The sequence below is a fragment of the Anolis carolinensis genome, chromosome 4 (genome assembly GCF_035594765.1).
Source record: "Anolis carolinensis isolate JA03-04 chromosome 4, rAnoCar3.1.pri, whole genome shotgun sequence".
Lineage (NCBI taxonomy): Eukaryota > Metazoa > Chordata > Lepidosauria > Squamata > Dactyloidae > Anolis > Anolis carolinensis.
In genome coordinates, this window is record NC_085844.1 from 44,727,367 (window position 1) to 44,746,546 (window position 19,180).

General features: G+C 40.9%; 1 protein-coding gene across 1 annotated transcript in view; it reads right to left on the reverse strand.

Moving 5' to 3' along the window:
* rab2a (RAB2A, member RAS oncogene family) overlaps positions 1–19,180 on the reverse strand; it is a 53,282-nt gene that overhangs the window by 20,729 nt on the left and 13,373 nt on the right. Inside the window, exons 2-4 of the mRNA XM_008108494.3 lie at positions 18,120–18,191; positions 8,933–9,000; positions 1,227–1,309 (exon numbers count right to left, since the gene is read on the reverse strand). Coding sequence (XP_008106701.1) covers positions 1,227–1,309; positions 8,933–9,000; positions 18,120–18,191 — 223 coding nt within the window. The remainder of the gene's footprint in view (positions 1–1,226; positions 1,310–8,932; positions 9,001–18,119; positions 18,192–19,180) is intronic.

The window sequence follows — 19,180 nt, forward strand, 5'->3', positions numbered from 1 at the left end:
TTCTATTCTCAAAAATTTATATTCTCTATGATACCTCACACTTAGGATTTCACACATTATAGGAGTATGTATAAAATAAATGGGATCAGCATAAAAATGCATAGAATAATTTCCTTCTATGATTTATATTAAATGCAGTGACTGAGGCCCTCCAGATGTTTTCATACTGCAACTTTCATAACCCTTCACCACTGTCTGTTTCCAGATTGTCTGATGAAAAAATGGAGTAAGATTTATTAAGTTGCTGTCGTTCATGCCTGACTTACATGCAGGTTTCTAGGGGAGCACCTCTCTAGTTGAGGCATCCTAGAAATCTGATTAAAATCCTTCTGGGGTCAAGAAGCTGAACTACATAACATAGAAGCACAGAAAGATAAACATGCCTTCCACCAAAAATGCATAATACAACCCAGGACTACTTACATACTCAACCCCATGCGATCATTACTTAAACAACATAGGCTGCAGTTGCATAAAAGTAGTGGATATTTGCTCTAAATCATAATTTACAATAAAAATACATACAGGCAGTCCCCGGGTTACAAACGTTTGACTTACAAATTACTCATAGTTAAGAATGGGGGTGAGACAACAGGAAGTGAAAATCTACCCACCCCTAGGAAGGAAAATTCACTCCTGAAAGAGGTATCATGGGGAGGTGGTTCCACTGAAGCTTTATAACCAACCCTTGTTTCCACAAAAAGCCACATTTTTTCAAAATCTAAGTATCACAGGGACAGAAAGTGAGGGGAAATCTTCTGAACAGGGGCACCGATAGCAAAACAAATACCACAGAGATGTTAACTTTCCCCTATATTATGCGCATACACAAAATTCAATATAGTTTACCAGATAGGACTGATAATCTCATCTTTCCGTGAGCCATAATAGTGTCTACAGTAGAGCCAATGAAATCAAAGACACCCACTTTTACAAAAGATCCGATGAAATTATAAGTTCATCTGGATCCAGTTCAATTATTTTATATCACTCTTTTCTGCTCTTCATTTTAAACTTTCAGCATCAAGTCTACATTTATTGGATCTTCCATACTCTAACAGAATCACGAATTATATAATGGTCTACTAATATGAAAATCCACAGTAGAAATAACCTTTTCTTACCTCCTCTTCAAACCACTAGTTCAAGTCCAGGGCTTTAGATAGCAGATTTTGATTCACAAAACACTTGCAAAATATTTTGGACACTATTTTCAAGATTCTTACCTTGTAATATCATATACTAGTAGAGCCCCTGCTGCCCCTCTGTAGTATGACCTTGTGATGGAACGAAAAGACTCTTGCCCAGCCTGTAATAAAACAAGATGCACTGTTCATCTGCCCTCCTATGTTTTAACGTGCAGAAACTAAGGAATATATTGCTGAAGGAGTAGAAAGCACTTCCGGAAAATAAGAGGCATATATTAAAAGTTTACAGCCTAGCACAATGACTGTCTATGTGTATGTGTGGAATCAAGAAAAAGACCTCTAAACTGTTTTTTTTGGCAATCCTTGACAACCCAATTTACTGAATGGCCTCACAATACATGAATCATTATTAGAGTACAGAATGGACTCCTAGCAACTAAGCTCTGAAGACAAATTTGAAAGGAAGCAAATAGCCCAGTGCCTCACATTTGAATTCAATAAGTCCCCTCCCTGGGGCAGCTGTTGACACTAGAATAAATAAAGCCCATTGTAAATAAATGATGAATGACATCTTTACACCCACCATCTGCTGGTGTAAAGGTTGTAGGAAGGCCAAGGATGCAGATTTTATCTATCATAAACTGCAGCCAGCTTTTAGGAGTTTTCAAATAGAATTCTTTCTAGAATTCTTTCTATAAATATTTCGTTATAAAAACAGATAACGGTTTGGAACTGGTTTTATATAATTCTGTGCAATATTTCCTGTGCTTTTGTAAAATGTTTATCAATATGATGTAAAAATTCTAATGTCAGGAAATATTTGAAAATGCACAGTAAATTTTCTAACAAATGATTTAAAAGATTCAAATGAATATTTTCTTACTAATCCTTTCTATTCACTCAAAACTTTTAAAAGTACCGTAAAGTTAACTTTTAACAAAACAATCCACCCGGCTTATCACACAACACTGTTATAGCAGAACTGAAGTATTACAGTAGAGTCTCACTTATCCAACGTTCTGGATTATCCAACGCATTTTTGTAGTCAATGTTTTCAATACATCATGATATTTTGGTGCTAAATTTGTAAATACAGTAATTACTACATAGCATTACTGTGTATTGAACTACTTTTTCTGTCAAATTCGTTGTATAACATGATGTTTTGGTGCTTAATTTGTAAAATCATAACCTAATTTAATGTTTAATAGGATTTTCCTTAATTTCTCTTTATTATCCAACATATTTGCTTATCCAACGTTCTGCCGGCCCATTTACGTTGGATAAGCAAGACTCTACTGTATTTCCATCTTTGCTTATTATACAATGTTGTGACTCTCCTAGTACTCTGTGTGTGTGTGTTCCATTATATAAAATTTTACATTTTTAAATAAGAATACCAAAAGTTCAATATAACCCTATTAAGAATTAATGTTCAAAGAAAGATGAGGTTCAAGAAATACTGGAAAAGGAAATATATCAAAGTTTAAAGAGGAATATACAAAAACAGAATTGTGCAAAAATCACAGATATAAATGGGTGGACCTGGGGGGTCATCTTCCCAATCTGTCCAGGTAATGTGTATATTTCATAAGAATTATTATGTAATTGTATAATCAGGTCTTCCTATGTTTTTTAAAAAACAATGGAGGAGGAGATGGAACAAATATGGTGATATAAATGGTATTGTTGTGTTTCACGAGTGTGAGAAAACAAAATATAGGAACTAATGCCACTGAAGCAGAAGTGCAGTGATGCTGTGAACTGTCACTTCACCAACTTTCCAATATAATAAAACTATTTGAAACGACTAGCCAGTGTGATGAACACTTAAGATTTGGACATGGCAATAATATGTGCAAACTATTTACCACAAAATTTAGTGATCAATAGAACCTTGTAGGCAGGAATAAAATTCACTCTGCCTCAGACATTGAAAATTCAACGCTCACATACATATGAATCAAATATGGTTCCTTCACATTTCCACCAAACACATGTATGGCTTCTAACAATGGGTTAAAATAGAATTAGAACGAAAACTGTAATACCACTATTACTTTAAACTAGTCAGCATACAAAAGATTATTTGTCAGTTTTGCAGTATAAAGAATTCTATTAAAATCTATGAATACATTTTAGTCCAAACATTTTCAAAAAGTTTAATCCTAGTTTCTCTGATCACATCAAAACACGATCTTGAAGATCTTGACTGCCATGTTTGAATGATGGCAAGAATGGTGTGTTAAGGAGATTTTTTTTAAAAACAATCATCATTATATACATAAGTATCACCAAGATTATTACATGGATTTGGATAGATGACTGATAAGCACCTTCCATGCAGGCAGAAAGACATGTGTTTTAGGGATCCACTGCATTAGGGTTACATGTAGGCCTACAGTACACTGATGTGAAACTTCTCAAATATATTATCCTTAATTCGTAATCACTTTCAATATCAGCTGATATTGCCTAGATTCATATCATCTCAATATATACTTACAAGTTCTGCATACATTTTAAAGTATGCAATTTATTTCAACTTTGGTTTTGCTTTTCACTCCAGCTCTCACCCTCACTATTAATGTGGACAAGGTCCTTGGAGCGGTGAGACCAATCACATGCGCTCTAGACCTTGTCCTACCTGGCTTATAAAGCTTGCCAGGAGGGGTTTGGTCGATTGGTTTCTGAGGATTATCAACGCCTCATTGGAACAAGGACAATTTCCATCTAGCCTGAAACAGGCATTTATTAGACCAATTCTAAAAAAGGTATCCCTTGATTCCTCTATCCTATCAAATTATCGACCAATTTCAAACTTCCCATTCCTAGGCAAGGTTCTGGAGCAAGTGGTGATCCCTCAACTCCAGGGATTCTTGGATGACACCGATTATCTTGACCCATTCCAGTCTGGCTTTAGGCCTGGTCATGGTACTGAGATGACTTTGGTCGCCTTGGTGTATGACCTCAGCAGAGAACTTGACAGGGGGAGTGTGTCCCTGTTCGTTCTCCTGGACATCTCAGTGGCTTTCAATACCATCAACCATCGTACCCTTCTGGGACAGCTCTCGGGAATGGGGATTGGGGGCACTGCACTTCCTGGAGGGCCGCACCCAGATGGTGAAGCTGGGGGATACCTGCTTGGATCCCTGGCCCAGGACCTGTGGGGTCCTGCAAGGTTCTATTTTCTCCCCCATGCTTTTAAACATCTACATGAAACCGCTGGGTGAGGTCATCCGGAGTTTTGGAGTTCGGTGCCATCTCTATGCAGATGATACCCAACTCTACTACTCCTTTCCACCTACTTCCAAGGTAGCCCCTCGGATCCTAGACCAGTGTCTGGCCGCTGTAATGGGTTGGATGAGGGCCAGCAAGCTGAAGCTGAAGCTTAATCCTGATAAGACAGAGGTCCTCCAGGTTAGTCATTCGACTGATCGGGGTTTAGGGTAGCTACCTGTGCTTAATGGGGTCACATTCCCCCTGAAGGCACAGGTTCGCAGTTTGGGGGTCCTTCTGGATTAATCACTGTCACTTGATGCTCAGGTGTCGGCGGTGGCCGGGAGGGCCTTTGCACAACTAAAGCTAGTGCACCAACTGTGACAGTACCTCGAGAAGTCTGACTTGACCATGGTGGTCCACGCTCTAGTTACCTCAAGGATGGATTACTGTAACACACTCTACGTGGGGCTGCCCTTGAAGACGGTCTGGAAATTGCAGTTGGTACAACGGTCGGCAGCTAGGTTACTAACCAGAGCTGCTTACAGGGAGCGGTCAACCCCCCTGTTCAAGCAGCTCCATTGGCTGCTGATAATATTCCGGGCCCGATTCAAGGTGCAGGTTATTACCTATAAAGCTCTAAATGGTTTGGGATCTGCCTAGTTTCGTTTGTGTTTCGTGAATTATATTTATGTTGTTGTTTCTCTGTTTAATTATGTTGGTTGGGCTTCGCCTCATGTAAGCCGCCCCGAGTCCCCGCGGGGAGATGGTGGCAGGGTATAAATAAAGTTTTTTTATATTATTATTATTATTGTTAAAAAAGCAACCAAATCCATGGTCTGATGCATGCAGGGTGCCAGATGCATCCAAAAAGTGGGTCAGTGGACCTGCTATGGGACTTGATATATGATCCCAAGATCACAAACTAGTCATGCTAAGACTAAGCTAAGATATCTGTTGCCCATACAGGATTCCTAAGATTTATATAACTTAGACTGGTACCGTGTTTCCCCGAAAATAAGACAGTGTCTTATATTAATTTTTGCTCCCAAAGATGCTCTAGGTCTTATTTTCAGGGGATGTCTTATTTTTCCATGAAGAAGAATTCACATTTAGTGTTGAACAAATAAAATGAACATTTATTATATACTGTACAGTAGTTGTCATCACAAACCAGTATAACCAGACAAACTGTGAATCCTATCAAGAATTTCTTGTTACTACCATTATTTCCATGTACAACACTCTATGGTATGTACATTTACCAATCCTGCATGCTCTGGTGTTCTGTTAGGCGGGCATGCTTCCAAACAAAATTTTTGCTAGGTCTTACTTTTGGGGGAGGCCTTATATTTAGCAATTCAGCAAAACTTCTACAAGGTCTTATTTTCTGGGGATGTCTTATTTTAGGGGAAACAGGGCAGTTGTTTGAACACACTGTATGAATGTGTAAGTAGAATTCCTCTGTCTGTATTCTTTCTTTTACAAACCCTACTTTACAATATTTTCTACCACCCTGATCCACTGGAGCCACTCTAGGGAAAGATTTGTTCAAGGCTGAGCTTCTATTAACCACTCCATTCTCTTCACATGGAAAAAAAATGAGCTTAGTCAAGTCTTATGATGCCTGGAAACAGTCATTTAATGATTAAGAATCTTTTAATGGTGTTGTGGGTGCAATGATTCCACCCCATACTATTACGCTTCATTTTATACTGTTTTAAAATAATAGAATTTGTATATTATTTGTGTATCAGTAAGTTTTTATTTCTTTTCTAGATATAAATTTGGACAGACATATTGACAATTTTGCAGAGAAATAGTCATGGGTGGTGGGGAATTGGTGAATCACTGAGTTATGTGAAGCTCACCTACAGTTTGTGAAAGTCATAAGGAGTCTCCCCTGACTGCAAGCAAGAGAAGTTGAACTGGAAGGAAAAAGACACTCCAAATTCCTCCACTTCCAGGATTCCTTCCCTTCTTTACATCAGGTAGAGAAGTATACATTTATCCTCCTCTTGAGATATGTCATTATATTTACAGATATTTGAACTGAAATTATCATGCTAAAACTGCTTCATGGTGTACATTTAAACCTAGAAAACTTCAGGGAACTATGGAAGAGGAAAGGAAAGGAAAGGAAAGGGAGGAAACATTTGAGAGGCAAATTTCGTTTATTTACTTTTCACTTCAAACGTCCTGCATGAATCATTGTGAATTCCATACTTTCATCAGTGGCAGAGTGAAATGTGAAGCAATGATAGGCAAAGAGAAATATGCTTTAAAATCTTTGAGATTGGTTATCACAGCTCCAGAAGTGCTGGGATAGGGTAATTGTCTTCCTGAAGTCTTGGCCAACACAAGGAACTACTGGGTAGGAAGTGCTGTCTTATTCCAGCACTTCTTGAATTGTGATATCAATGCCTTACCACAACATACCTAAAGAAGGAAGTTTACAAGACCACTGTTGAAAGCCTGTCCCTAGATTTTGCTGCATTGGATATTTACCTACCAGTCTCCAATAATAAATTTCTAGGCAAGGTACTAGATTCCTAGTTACAAAGGTTCATGAATGTGACAGATTAACAAAATCCATTTCGAATATGGCCAGAAGCCTGACTATGAAACAGAAAAGCCTGGAGAGATAATTTAAACTGGGTACTGGAAAGGGGCCGTGTTCCCTTTTGGTTCTTCTGAACATAGTGGCTTGCAGTACCATCAACTATGGTATCCTTCTCGACCATCTTTCTAAGATGAGAACCTGGAGGCAATTTTGATCCTCCATGAAGCGAGAAACCCTGATGATAGTACTGGGGGACTCCTTGGTCACTGGCCTGAGGGTCTGATCTTGTCTCCCATTAAATTTAACCACTGGGGAGGTTGTCCAGAACTCAAGAGTGCTGCAAACAGTGCATTTCTGTTTAAGTAATGTGCAAGACTTTGCATGGCTGAAAAATGAGAAGATAAAGGGCGGAACAGAGTGTTGCAGTAGCTACACAGAAGTACAGAATGAACCATCATGTAATATGCACATGGAAGAAATGCTACAACAGAAACATCCCACACTGCAAAAATTGGAGAAAAATATGTTCAGGGAAGGGTCATTAGAAAGTTAACCACACACACACACACGCACAGTATGTTCAGGATGCAAACATTCCATCTCTCTATATGCTGATTAATATTTATCAGAATGCAGCTGATAAATATTAATCAGCATATCAGAAAACAATGAAAATAAAAAGCTGACTGCAGATAGAACAAGAGAATTGCAGCAAGCTGCTTATATAGGAAAGAAATAGTACTACTCTCCTGCATACTAAAACCAGGTGACCAAATGGCTATCAAGTTTGAAAGAAAAAACAGAACGCTCTGATTTACAGTAATTTCCCGATTGTATGGAGACTCTTGAGGAACAAAGAAAATATATTACTGTGAATTAAAAGAAGATGGTATATTAAAGTCCCAAAGAAGAAGTGTGAAGAACAGAAGGACTTCAAAAAAATAGCAGTCTGAGGCTGCATCTATAATATATGATTAATGCAATTTGATACTTTAACTGCAATGGGTTAATTCTATGGAATTCTGGGATTTGTAATTTGGTGAGGCACTAAGGGTATTTGAGAATATGGCTAAAAACTTGTAAAACTACAGCTCTCATGATTCCATAGAATTGAGCTATTGCAGTTTTGTTAAACGGCATCAATTCTACAGTGTAGATGCACCATGCGCGTACAAATTCATTTAACGGTAAGAAATGTTAGGATGTCTGAACACAGTGTCAACAGCATCTCTTTTATTTCAGTCATAAACATGAAAACTGATATGGCAGAATTACAATCTGTAATTGTTACTAAGAAAACAATACATATGAAACCAATCTCTTTCAGACAGGAAAAATATGCTAACCAATATATCCATAATATATTGGTTACATAATGAACACTCTATAACATTTTTTTAAATCACAGTACAATAAAAATCAAACTGTATTACTTTTTAAAAACATTTGATTCAGTTGCAAGGCTGTTTGTTTGCTGTTACTGGAATGTCATATAGGATGCTTTTGGAATCTATACTGATAAATTTGTACCCTCTCCTTCTCACAAGCCAGCATGATCTGACCTGATGAATATTCCACTCATTTGATTAGTTGAATCACACATATTTGGTATGTACAAAAACCTAACTGAAACAAAATAGAAGGAAAAAGGTGTCTTGTCTCCCTATGCTTTCATGCTGGGAAAATGAAACAACACCACAACTGGTTTTGAAGTAGGTTAGCAGTGTTGTTCACTCCAAATAAGGATAAATCCTTTTTCAATGTAAACAGTAATTGCTGATCGAAGACACAGGTTTTCTAGTTATGAGATAGAATAAGCTTTCTTTCTGCTTTTCCAGTTCACAACATTGTCAGTTTGTACGTGCCTAATCAAAGTTCACACAATTCTTTCAATTTTCTACTGTAAAAAAGTGAGAGGCAATGTCTTGTGCCTTTTCTTTGAAACATAATCTTAACTTTTTATTTCTAAATAAATTTGTATAGAAATCTTATCTATACTTACGGTATCCCATATCTGAAGCTTTATCTGTTTTCCATCAATAGTTATCATTCGAGCACCAAATTCTACACCTAAATAATAAAAGGAGATGTTATATTTCAGAACTTGTTACAATCTTAGTTATAACAAGGAACAACATTATTATACATGTTTTTCACCTATCTTCCTATTCTACTTACCACAGACTATTAGATTTTCTATATAGATTTGTATTCTTGAAAAATCTTGAATTTCACCAAAGTATATGCAGACAGAAAAAATGTGCAAATACAGGATGAGTGACACCTGACTTCAAAGCAGTACATGTGAAAAGGATGTATGGATCTCAAGAGATCACAAATTAAGCATGAGTCAACAGTGTGATGCAGAAGCAAAAAAAAACAAATGCTATTTTAAACTGCATTAATAATTTTATAATGTCCAAATTAAAAAGAAATACTGTGTCCAGTTTTGGGCATTACAGGTCAGGAAGGATATTGACAAGCTGGAACAGATCTAGACAAGGGCGACCAACATGATCAAAGGTCTAAAAATCAAGCTTTATGTAAAATGAGGTGACATGAGAACCATCTTTAAATATCTAAAGGAATATAATGTAGAAAATTTAGCCAGATTGTTTTCTGCTTCCCAAAAGACCAGAACACAAATTAATGGATTCACATTGCAAGGAAAGAGATTCCTCCTAATTATTAAGAACCGTTTTTACTGTAAAAAAAAGTTCAATAATGGAACACATTGAATTTGTTTCTATCTTTGGAGATCTCTAAATAGAGGTTGGACTGGCATCTTTCATAAATGTTCTAGTTGTGTATTCCTGCATGGCAGGAGTTTGGACTAGATGGTCCTTGAGGTTCCTTCCAGCCCTAAGATTCTATGATTCTGTGTCAGGTATTTCAAATGATCATTTACAGAATAGCAATGCAAAAAAGGGCTGCTTGTGTTTTTTTAAAAGGGGGGAGCAAGAACAATCTTATAAAACTATTTCTTATAAAATCTTCAAGATAGACTTTAAAGTGCTATCAAAAGAACTTTAAATAGGTAATATCTGTTGTTAATACAGAAAGTATAATGAAGGAAGAAAGTCTGAAACTTGACTATGAGGCCTAAATGACACAGATCCATGTTGAAGAAAACAGTCTGCTTAGACACAGAAAAGATTTTAAGTTCTTAGAGATATTAAAACAGCTATATTCTGCTGAGATATGATAACAGATTTGTTCTTTATTCATTCAGTCATTTCCGATTCGTGACCCAGAACTCCATGTTGGCCGTGCCACCCCCAGCTCCTTCAAGGTCAAGCCAGTCACTTCAAGGATAACATCCATCTATCTTACGCATCTTACCATCTTATCTTATACTAGTGTGGAGCAACAGATTCAGTCTGTTGGTCCTTGAGGAGTTTTTGACTTTTCTTTAAGGTATGGCTGTTCTTAACAGATGAGTAGAAGAGAGTAAAATGTATATGGCAGAAAGAAAGGGGAAGTATAGTTGGTAAGTATGTTGGATAATAAGGGGAGGCAATATTATCCCAGTTAAAAGTGGATTTTGCTATGAACTGCTCTTGTACATTCATTGGATGAAGAAAGAACAGAAATAATATTTTTAAAAGCGAGAAAAATGGGAAACAAACATCTGAAACTACAATGTGATGCATTTAAAAAAAAAAATCTTAGAAAAAGCCACAACATCTACTATCTGAAAGAGAACATGACAATGACATTCACTGCATTAATTTAGCTAAATGCAGCCACTGAAATTTATTTACACATATAAAAATTTAGAAGAGCATTGTAATTCAGATTTAACAAAACATTTAAACTGATATTTAATATTCAGAGTAAAGTGGCTGCCAGTTAAAGCAAATAATGTTGCTGGTTTTCTATAGATAATATTGGAACTAAAGTAGAGTCTCACTTATTCAACACTCGCTTATCCAACATTTTGGATTATCCAACGCATTTTTGTAGTCAATGTTTTCAAAACATTGTGATATTTTGGTGCTAAATTCGTAAATACAGTAATTACTACATAGCATTACTGCGTACTGAACTACTTTTTCTGTCAAATTTGTTGTATAACATGATGTTTTGGTGCTTAATTTGTAAAATCATAATGTAATTTGATGTTTAATAGGCTTTTCCTTAATCCTTCCATATTATCCAACATATTCGCTGTTATGATTGAGCCTCGTGGCTCTGTTACTGACAGGCGTGGGCGTAAGACTCCTCGAGAGTCAGATACTCTCGAGGAGCGAGAGAGAAAAAGACTGCGAGACATATTTGCAGCACCATCTGACGAGGAGTCTTTCGAAGGGTTTACGGAGAGAATGGAGGAGGAGCTGGTTAGCTCAGAGGAGGATGAGATGGATTGGACTCGGGTAAGGGAGGAAGTGGGTGCCACTGGCCATGATGGGACAGAAGATGAATGGGGACCTTCAGGATTAGACCCATGGTTTAGCTGGAGGGATGGGACGGGATCCACAGCTGGAGATGCTGTTGGGCGTAGTCAGAGGTGTTCCAGCTCTGACGAGGAAAGTGATGAGGAAACGCCCGGGTTAAGGAGGACAGCTGACAGTGATGAAGATTTGTAACTGGCATAAAATGGGGCTTGAGAGCAATTGCAAATTGCGTTGGGCAAGGTAATCTGGGCAAACGCTTGGGATCCGTGTGTGTGTGGGACGCTTCCCTGAAGACTTGTGTGCTTTCCTGTGCTGTGACGTAAGTTGATTGGAATCCAGGGTCAGACGGCGGGAGGGATTGTGTGGGCATTTGTTTGTGCAAACCTGTGCTTACTCTTATTAGCTTGACCTTCCGTCGTCTTCTTGACGGACGCCATCTCCTGCTTCGAGAACTCGGACTGAACTGACCACGGCTTGTCTTCCCCCCTTCTTGGACTTGGAAAAACTACAAACGTCTGCTTCGGGCTTTGATCTACGGAACGGAACTGGTCTACTCAACTGCTACAATCCTTGGCTGATTTACTCGTGTTGAAGATCCTGTCTGCTGTGTGTGTGGGGGAGCGACGCAAGTTACTCTAAGCACAGTGTTGGCAGCAGAGAGGAATCTGCTGCCAATTAGTTGCATTCTTTGTATCTTTTGTTCCTTGGCTTTCGTTTCGTTTATACCCAGGCTGAAGCAAGCAGTTTGTTTTTTACCCGGATTAAACTCCGGTTTAATCCGGTTTATCTTTTGAACATTTACTTTTGCCCCTTTTTGCTCCTAAAGGCAAAAACTGCCTGGCCCTTGTGTTTTACGGGCATTTTTGAGTTCTGTAATCTAATAAACTCTGTTACTTTGAATCTTGTGGCGTTCTGTCCTTGACAGATTGCCCAACGCCCATAAAAAGTTTATTGCAGCAATAAACCCGTCAGGAAGACGATGGATGAGTTAAGGGCCAAAGTAGACCAATTGCAAACGGCTTTTACCGTTAGCCAAACAGCTCAGGCTGTGAAAGGACATGTTTTGACTCCTGAACGCTTTGACGGAACCAGGTGCAAGTTGCCAACCTTTTTGGCACAAGTGGAGCTTTATTTTTCTCAGCTCAGTGCTCATGCTTTTCCTACAGACACTAGCAAGGTGGCCTTTATTTTGAGTTTGTTGACCGGTCCCGCAGGACAATGGGCCACTAACTTAATTTTGGGAAATGACCCAGTCAAGGACAATTTGAATAATTTCAAAAAGTTGTTAACTGATACTTTTGGGGATCCTCTCCGCACGGAGAACGCTGGGTGGGCTCTGTATCGGTTGAAACAGGGAAAGGGGACTGTTTTGAATTACTTAAATAAGTTTAACCTGTATCGCCACCAGCTGGATTGGGGGGAAGATGCATTCATGCTTTTATTTACTGCCGGGTTAAGTGATATGCTCCAGGATGAATTAGCACGCTTGGAGCCGGCTGAAAGCTGGGACGCCTTAGTAGCTAAGGTGCTGCGTTTAGACGCAAGGTTCGAGGCTCGTAAACACTCAAAAGCAATGTGTGCGCCACCCATGCATGTAACCAGGGCACCTGTGGTGATGGGGGAAGAGCCCATGGAGCTTGGGGTCTTTAAAAAGCTGTCTACAGAGGAAAAGAGCCGTAGGAGGCAGCTGGGCTTGTGTTTGTACTGTGGGAATGCTGGGCATTTTGCCAAAAATTGTAATGTGAAACCTTCCCAGCTTTCGGGAAAAGGCCAGCCCTAGTGCGACGCGAGTCCAACGCACTAGGGCTCCTCAAGCAGTCAACTGAGGGGAGGAAGCATGTTTTCGTACCCATTACATTATCTGTTGGGGGAAGGGAACTTGTTTCTACTTTGGCACTGCTGGACTCAGGGGCTACGGTCTCCTATGTAGATATTGAGTTTGCTAAGAAGCATGGCATTCCTAGAGTGCGCAAGGCATGCGACGTGTGGGTGGAAGGAGCAGATGGGAGACTGCTGGAGACTGGGGTGGTTAACCATGAAACCTCAGCAGTAACGTGGGAGGTGCAGGGAGTAACGGGAACGTTTGTGTGGGATATTACGAGCTTGCCTAGATATGATGTGATCCTGGGGATGGATTGGCTAGCTGTAGTAAACCCACAAGTAGATTGGGCAACACGTAAAGTGATCTTAAAGAGGCAGGACTGTTGCACTCTAAATGTTACTCATTCTGATATGGAGGGTGTGCCTGCTGAGTATGGGGAGTTCTCTGATGTATTTTGTAAAAGAGAAGCGGACAAATTACCACCGCACAGGCCATATGATTGCGCCATCAAGTTGGCAGAAGGTGCGAAACTGCCAGCAGGGAGGCTGTATGCCTTGACTGTACCGGAAAGGCAAGCTTTGCGGGAGTTTCTAGATGAAAATTTAGCCAAGGGGTTTATTCGCCCATCTAGTTCTCCAACTGCGGCACCAGTATTCTTTGTAGCCAAAAAGACTGGGGAACTTAGGCTGGTCTGTGACTATCGGATCCTAAACAAATACACCATTCGGGATAGGTACCCGCTCCCTTTAATCTCGGAACTGTTATCAAGGGTGCAAGGGGCTAAGGTCTTTACCAAGCTTGACCTGCGGGGGGCCTATAACTTAATCCGTATACGGGAAGGGGATGAATGGAAGACGGCATTTAACACGTGTTTCGGATGCCACGAGTTCCGAGTCATGCCTTTTGGGCTTTGTAATGCTCCTGCGGTATTCCAGAGGTTCATGAACGATGTGTTCAGGGACCTAATTGACCAATTTTTAGTGATTTATTTGGATGATATCTTGATTTTTTCTAAGGACGAGAAAGAACATCGTCAACATGTCAAGCAGGTTCTGCACCGACTGCGGGCTAATGGGCTTTTCGCCAAGGCTTCCAAGTGCGTCTTTCATGTGCCTGAAGTGGAGTTCCTAGGTCATGTAGTGTCAGGTAGGGAACTTAAAATGGACCCACATAAGGTTGACGCCGTCAACTCATGGCAGGAGCTGAAGACTAAGAAGGATGTACAAAGGTTCTTGGGTTTCGCTAATTACTACCGGGAGTTTATTCCGAATTTTGCAAAGCTCACGGTACCTTTGACGCAGCTTCTGCGCAAGAAACAGCCATTTGTGTGGGGGCGGGAAGCTCACGAGGCGTTTCTACAATTAAAGTCTAGTTTTCAATCGGACAACATACTAACCCATCCTGATGTTGACAAACCGTTCGTGGTAGAAGCGGACGCTTCTAGCTACGCGTTGGGGGCTGTATTGTCTCAGAAGGATTCCTCAGGGACCTTGCGTCCCTGTGGATTTTACTCGCGGCAACTAACACCCTTCGAGCAGAACTATACCATATGGGAGAAGGAGTTGTTGGCGATTAAGGTGGCGTTTGAGGTGTGGCGGCACTGGCTTGAAGGGGCACGGCACCAGATCGTGGTCAGATCTGATCACAAGAACTTAGAGCACTTGCAAACAGCAAAGAGGTTAAACCAGCGTCAAATCCGCTGGGCTTTGTTTTTCTCCAGGTTTAACTTCAAGGTGCAGTTCGTGGAGGGGAAGGCAAACTTGCGGGCCGATGCTTTATCCCGCAAGCCGGAATTTAAGACCAATGAGCAGGTAGTATGTCAGACCATCTTGCCTACTGCCTCTCTGTGTGTTGTAGATAATGAGCTTGGGTTACATGACCAGATCCTTGAGGCTCAGAAGGATGATGTGTGGACTCAGGAGCAACTGATGCTGCTCTCTGCAGGTAACCGTACCATACTACCGCATCTCCAGGATCAAGACGGGGTATTGGTGCGTAGGGGGCAGGTTTACGTACCAGTAGGGACCCTCAGGTTGGAGGTGATTAGAGCCCACCATGACGAACCCATGGCTGGGCACTTTGGCAGGTTCAAGACCGTACAGCTTATCACCAGGAGCTACTGGTGGCCAAAGATGCGGCAAGACATTCTGCGCTTTTGTGACAGCTGCGCCGTTTGTCAGCAGAGTAAGACGCCTGTTGGGCGCCCTAGAGGGTTGTTATCGTCTTTACCTGTTCCGGAGAGGCCATGGCAAATCATTTCCATGGATTTTATTTCAGATTTGCCTAAGTCTGGGGGTTATACTTGTATTTGGGTGGTGGTGGATTTATTTAGTAAACTGGCTCATTTTATTCCTTGTTCAACCATTCCGGCGGCCCCTACGTTGGCCTTACTATTTACAAAGCACATCTATCGTTTGCACGGAGCACCCGAGGTGATTATTTCAGATAGGGCTCCGCAATTTGTGTCACGCTTTTGGAAACACTTCCATGAGTGTTTGGGGACTAAGTTAAACGTGTCTTCAGCTTTCCATCCGCAAACGGATGGACAGTCGGAACGGGTTAATGGGCTCTTAGAGCAGTATCTGCGTTGTTTTTGTTTAGATCAACCCACGGCTTGGGTAAAGTGGTTACCGGTGGCGGAATTTGCTTACAACAATGCGGTGCACACGTCTAGTCAGCATACGCCATTTGAGCTAACTTATGGTTTTCACCCACGGGGAGGTGTGGCGCCGTCGACCAATGTGGTCTCTTCGGACCCTGTGTACCGCTCTTCGGAAATGGCTGCATTGCATGATGTTGCCCGTCGCTTACTGTTGGAAGCTAAGGCAACGCAAAAGACTCAGGCTGACCGCCACAGGCAGGCAGGGGAGGAGTTGGAAGAAGGGGATTTGGTGTGGTTATCTTCCAAACATATTAAACAGGCTGGGGGAAAGTTTGCGCCTCGGTATTTGGGTCCCTTTCCTATCGTTAAAAAGATTTCTTCTGTTGCGTTTCGTTTGCGTTTACCGTCTAGTTTAAAGGTCCATCCAGTCTTTCATCGTTCGCTGTTGAAACTTGATACCTCTAGTCGTCGTGGTGCTATAGCAGAGGGTATCACTGCCACTTCTCCGCCATCGGGGGAGGAGGCCTTTGTGAGAGGGGATAGTGTTATGATTGAGCCTCGTGGCTCTGTTACTGACAGGCGTGGGCGTAAGACTCCTCGAGAGTCAGATACTCTCGAGGAGCGAGAGAGAAAAAGACTGCGAGACATATTTGCAGCACCATCTGACGAGGAGTCTTTCGAAGGGTTTACGGAGAGAATGGAGGAGGAGCTGGTTAGCTCAGAGGAGGATGAGATGGATTGGACTCGGGTAAGGGAGGAAGTGGGTGCCACTGGCCATGATGGGACAGAAGATGAATGGGGACCTTCAGGATTAGACCCATGGTTTAGCTGGAGGGATGGGACGGGATCCACAGCTGGAGATGCTGTTGGGCGTAGTCAGAGGTGTTCCAGCTCTGACGAGGAAAGTGATGAGGAAACGCCCGGGTTAAGGAGGACAGCTGACAGTGATGAAGATTTGTAACTGGCATAAAATGGGGCTTGAGAGCAATTGCAAATTGCGTTGGGCAAGGTAATCTGGGCAAACGCTTGGGATCCGTGTGTGTGTGGGACGCTTCCCTGAAGACTTGTGTGCTTTCCTGTGCTGTGACGTAAGTTGATTGGAATCCAGGGTCAGACGGCGGGAGGGATTGTGTGGGCATTTGTTTGTGCAAACCTGTGCTTACTCTTATTAGCTTGACCTTCCGTCGTCTTCTTGACGGACGCCATCTCCTGCTTTGAGAACTCGGACTGAACTGACCACGGCTTGTCTTCCCCCCTTCTTGGACTTGGAAAAACTACAAACGTCTGCTTCGGGCTTTGATCTACGGAACGGAACTGGTCTACTCAACTGCTACAATCCTTGGCTGATTTACTCGTGTTGAAGATCCTGTCTGCTGTGTGTGTGGGGGAGCGACGCAAGTTACTCTAAGCACAGTGTTGGCAGCAGAGAGGAATCTGCTGCCAATTAGTTGCATTCTTTGTATCTTTTGTTCCTTGGCTTTCGTTTCGTTTATACCCAGGCTGAAGCAAGCAGTTTGTTTTTTACCCGGATTAAACTCCGGTTTAATCCGGTTTATCTTTTGAACATTTACTTTTGCCCCTTTTTGCTCCTAAAGGCAAAAACTGCCTGGCCCTTGTGTTTTACGGGCATTTTTGAGTTCTGTAATCTAATAAACTCTGTTACTTTGAATCTTGTGGCGTTCTGTCCTTGACATTCGCTGTCAAAGACAGAACGCCACCAGATAAAGTTCAACACAGTTTATCCAACGTTCTGCCGGCCCATTTATGTTGGATAAGTGAGACTCTACTGTATAATGCAACTAGTTAACCATCATTCTCTGCTAACACATGCAATGAAAAAGCTAAAAAACCATTTCTTTAGTACATGATCTGAATTCTAAGGCCTCACTCAGCATTCACTTTGCAAGCCAGGATTAACCATTAGTTTGCCCTCTATTTACCAATCATTGCTTACAGAGGGGAGCAACAATGTAAAATCTTCTGTTTGAATGATATGTTGAGCAAAATTCCCACCTTGTTCAGTGAACAAATATGTTTTTTTTAAAAAAAAAAACCAGTACACACCCTACGTAGAATAAAAAAGGATTGTCATGGCTTATATGTCTGTAAGAATGCAATCTCAGTCTATAAATATAATTAAATTGAACTACAGTGAGCCATCTGGTGACACCTGTCTCATAGAAGTCTGGTTTATTTAAATTTATTACTAAATGTACTAAGCACCACCGATACATGTCTCCATGTATTTATAAATGTATGATTTTATAGTCTTCTAAAGTAGTAGTTTAAAGACTATAAAATTAATTCCAACTACTGACATATGAGATTGTCATCTTCATTATTCATTCGACTATTTGTAACGACTTACCTATGGTAAGGTCATGCACTGGTTGAAACCTTTTGTCGGTAAACTGCAACAATAAACATGATTTTCCCACACCTGAAAAATAAATAGTTCTTTCAAAAATTTCCAGTTTAAAAAAACCCAAAACCTTTGCACTATTTCACACACAAGATTGTAACAGAATAATTTCATGTAACCAGCTGCAAGATTATGAAGGGGATGAGTCTGCCTATTGAGATGAGGTGGATCGGCTGCTCTCATGTTGAAGGAACAAAAATTTGGTTCTTAATAATAATAATAAATTTTATTTCTTGCCTGCCTCTCCTTACGGCTTGAGGTTGTTTACAATATTGTAAAACACACATTCACCTAAAACACCCATTAAAACATATTTCCACAAGATACATATTAAATTACACAAACAGAGATTAAACAACAGGTGCAGGTTCAAAATCTGTCATTAAAACCGTCTGGGTAGGCCTGCCAGAAGAGATAGGTTTTCATTTCTGTCTTAAACTGCGACAGCAGATCTAGCTGCCGGAGCTCTTATGGCAGATCATTCCACAGTTGTGGAGCTGCTGATGAAAAGGTCCTCTAAGTGACCGTTGCCAGTTGGGTTCAGACAGGCTGGAGTAACATCAATAAGACCAAGGAGCTCATAGTGGACTACAGAAAGAACAGACCAGAAATCCAGCCCTTAGTCATAAATGGGGACCAAGTAGAACAGGTGGCCAGTTTTAAGTTCCTGGGTGTCACTGTTAAGGAGGATCTAACCTAGGGTAGCCATATGGTAGCATTAGTTAAGAAGGCCCAGCAGAGACTGTACTACCTGACACATCTAAAAAACCAACAACTGAATGTAAAACTGCTGGTGACTTTTACCGCTGTGCTATAGTGTCCTAACATACTGCATCTGCACATGGTTTGGTAACTACACAGTGACAGATACGAAGGTGGTCCAAAGGGCCACCACTTCTGCACAGAGAATCATTGGTTGTCCTCTCCCCTCTTTGGAAGAACTTTATAGGTCCCACAGCTTTAAGAAAGCTCAGAGCATTCTTGGAAATCCATCTCATTCAGCATAT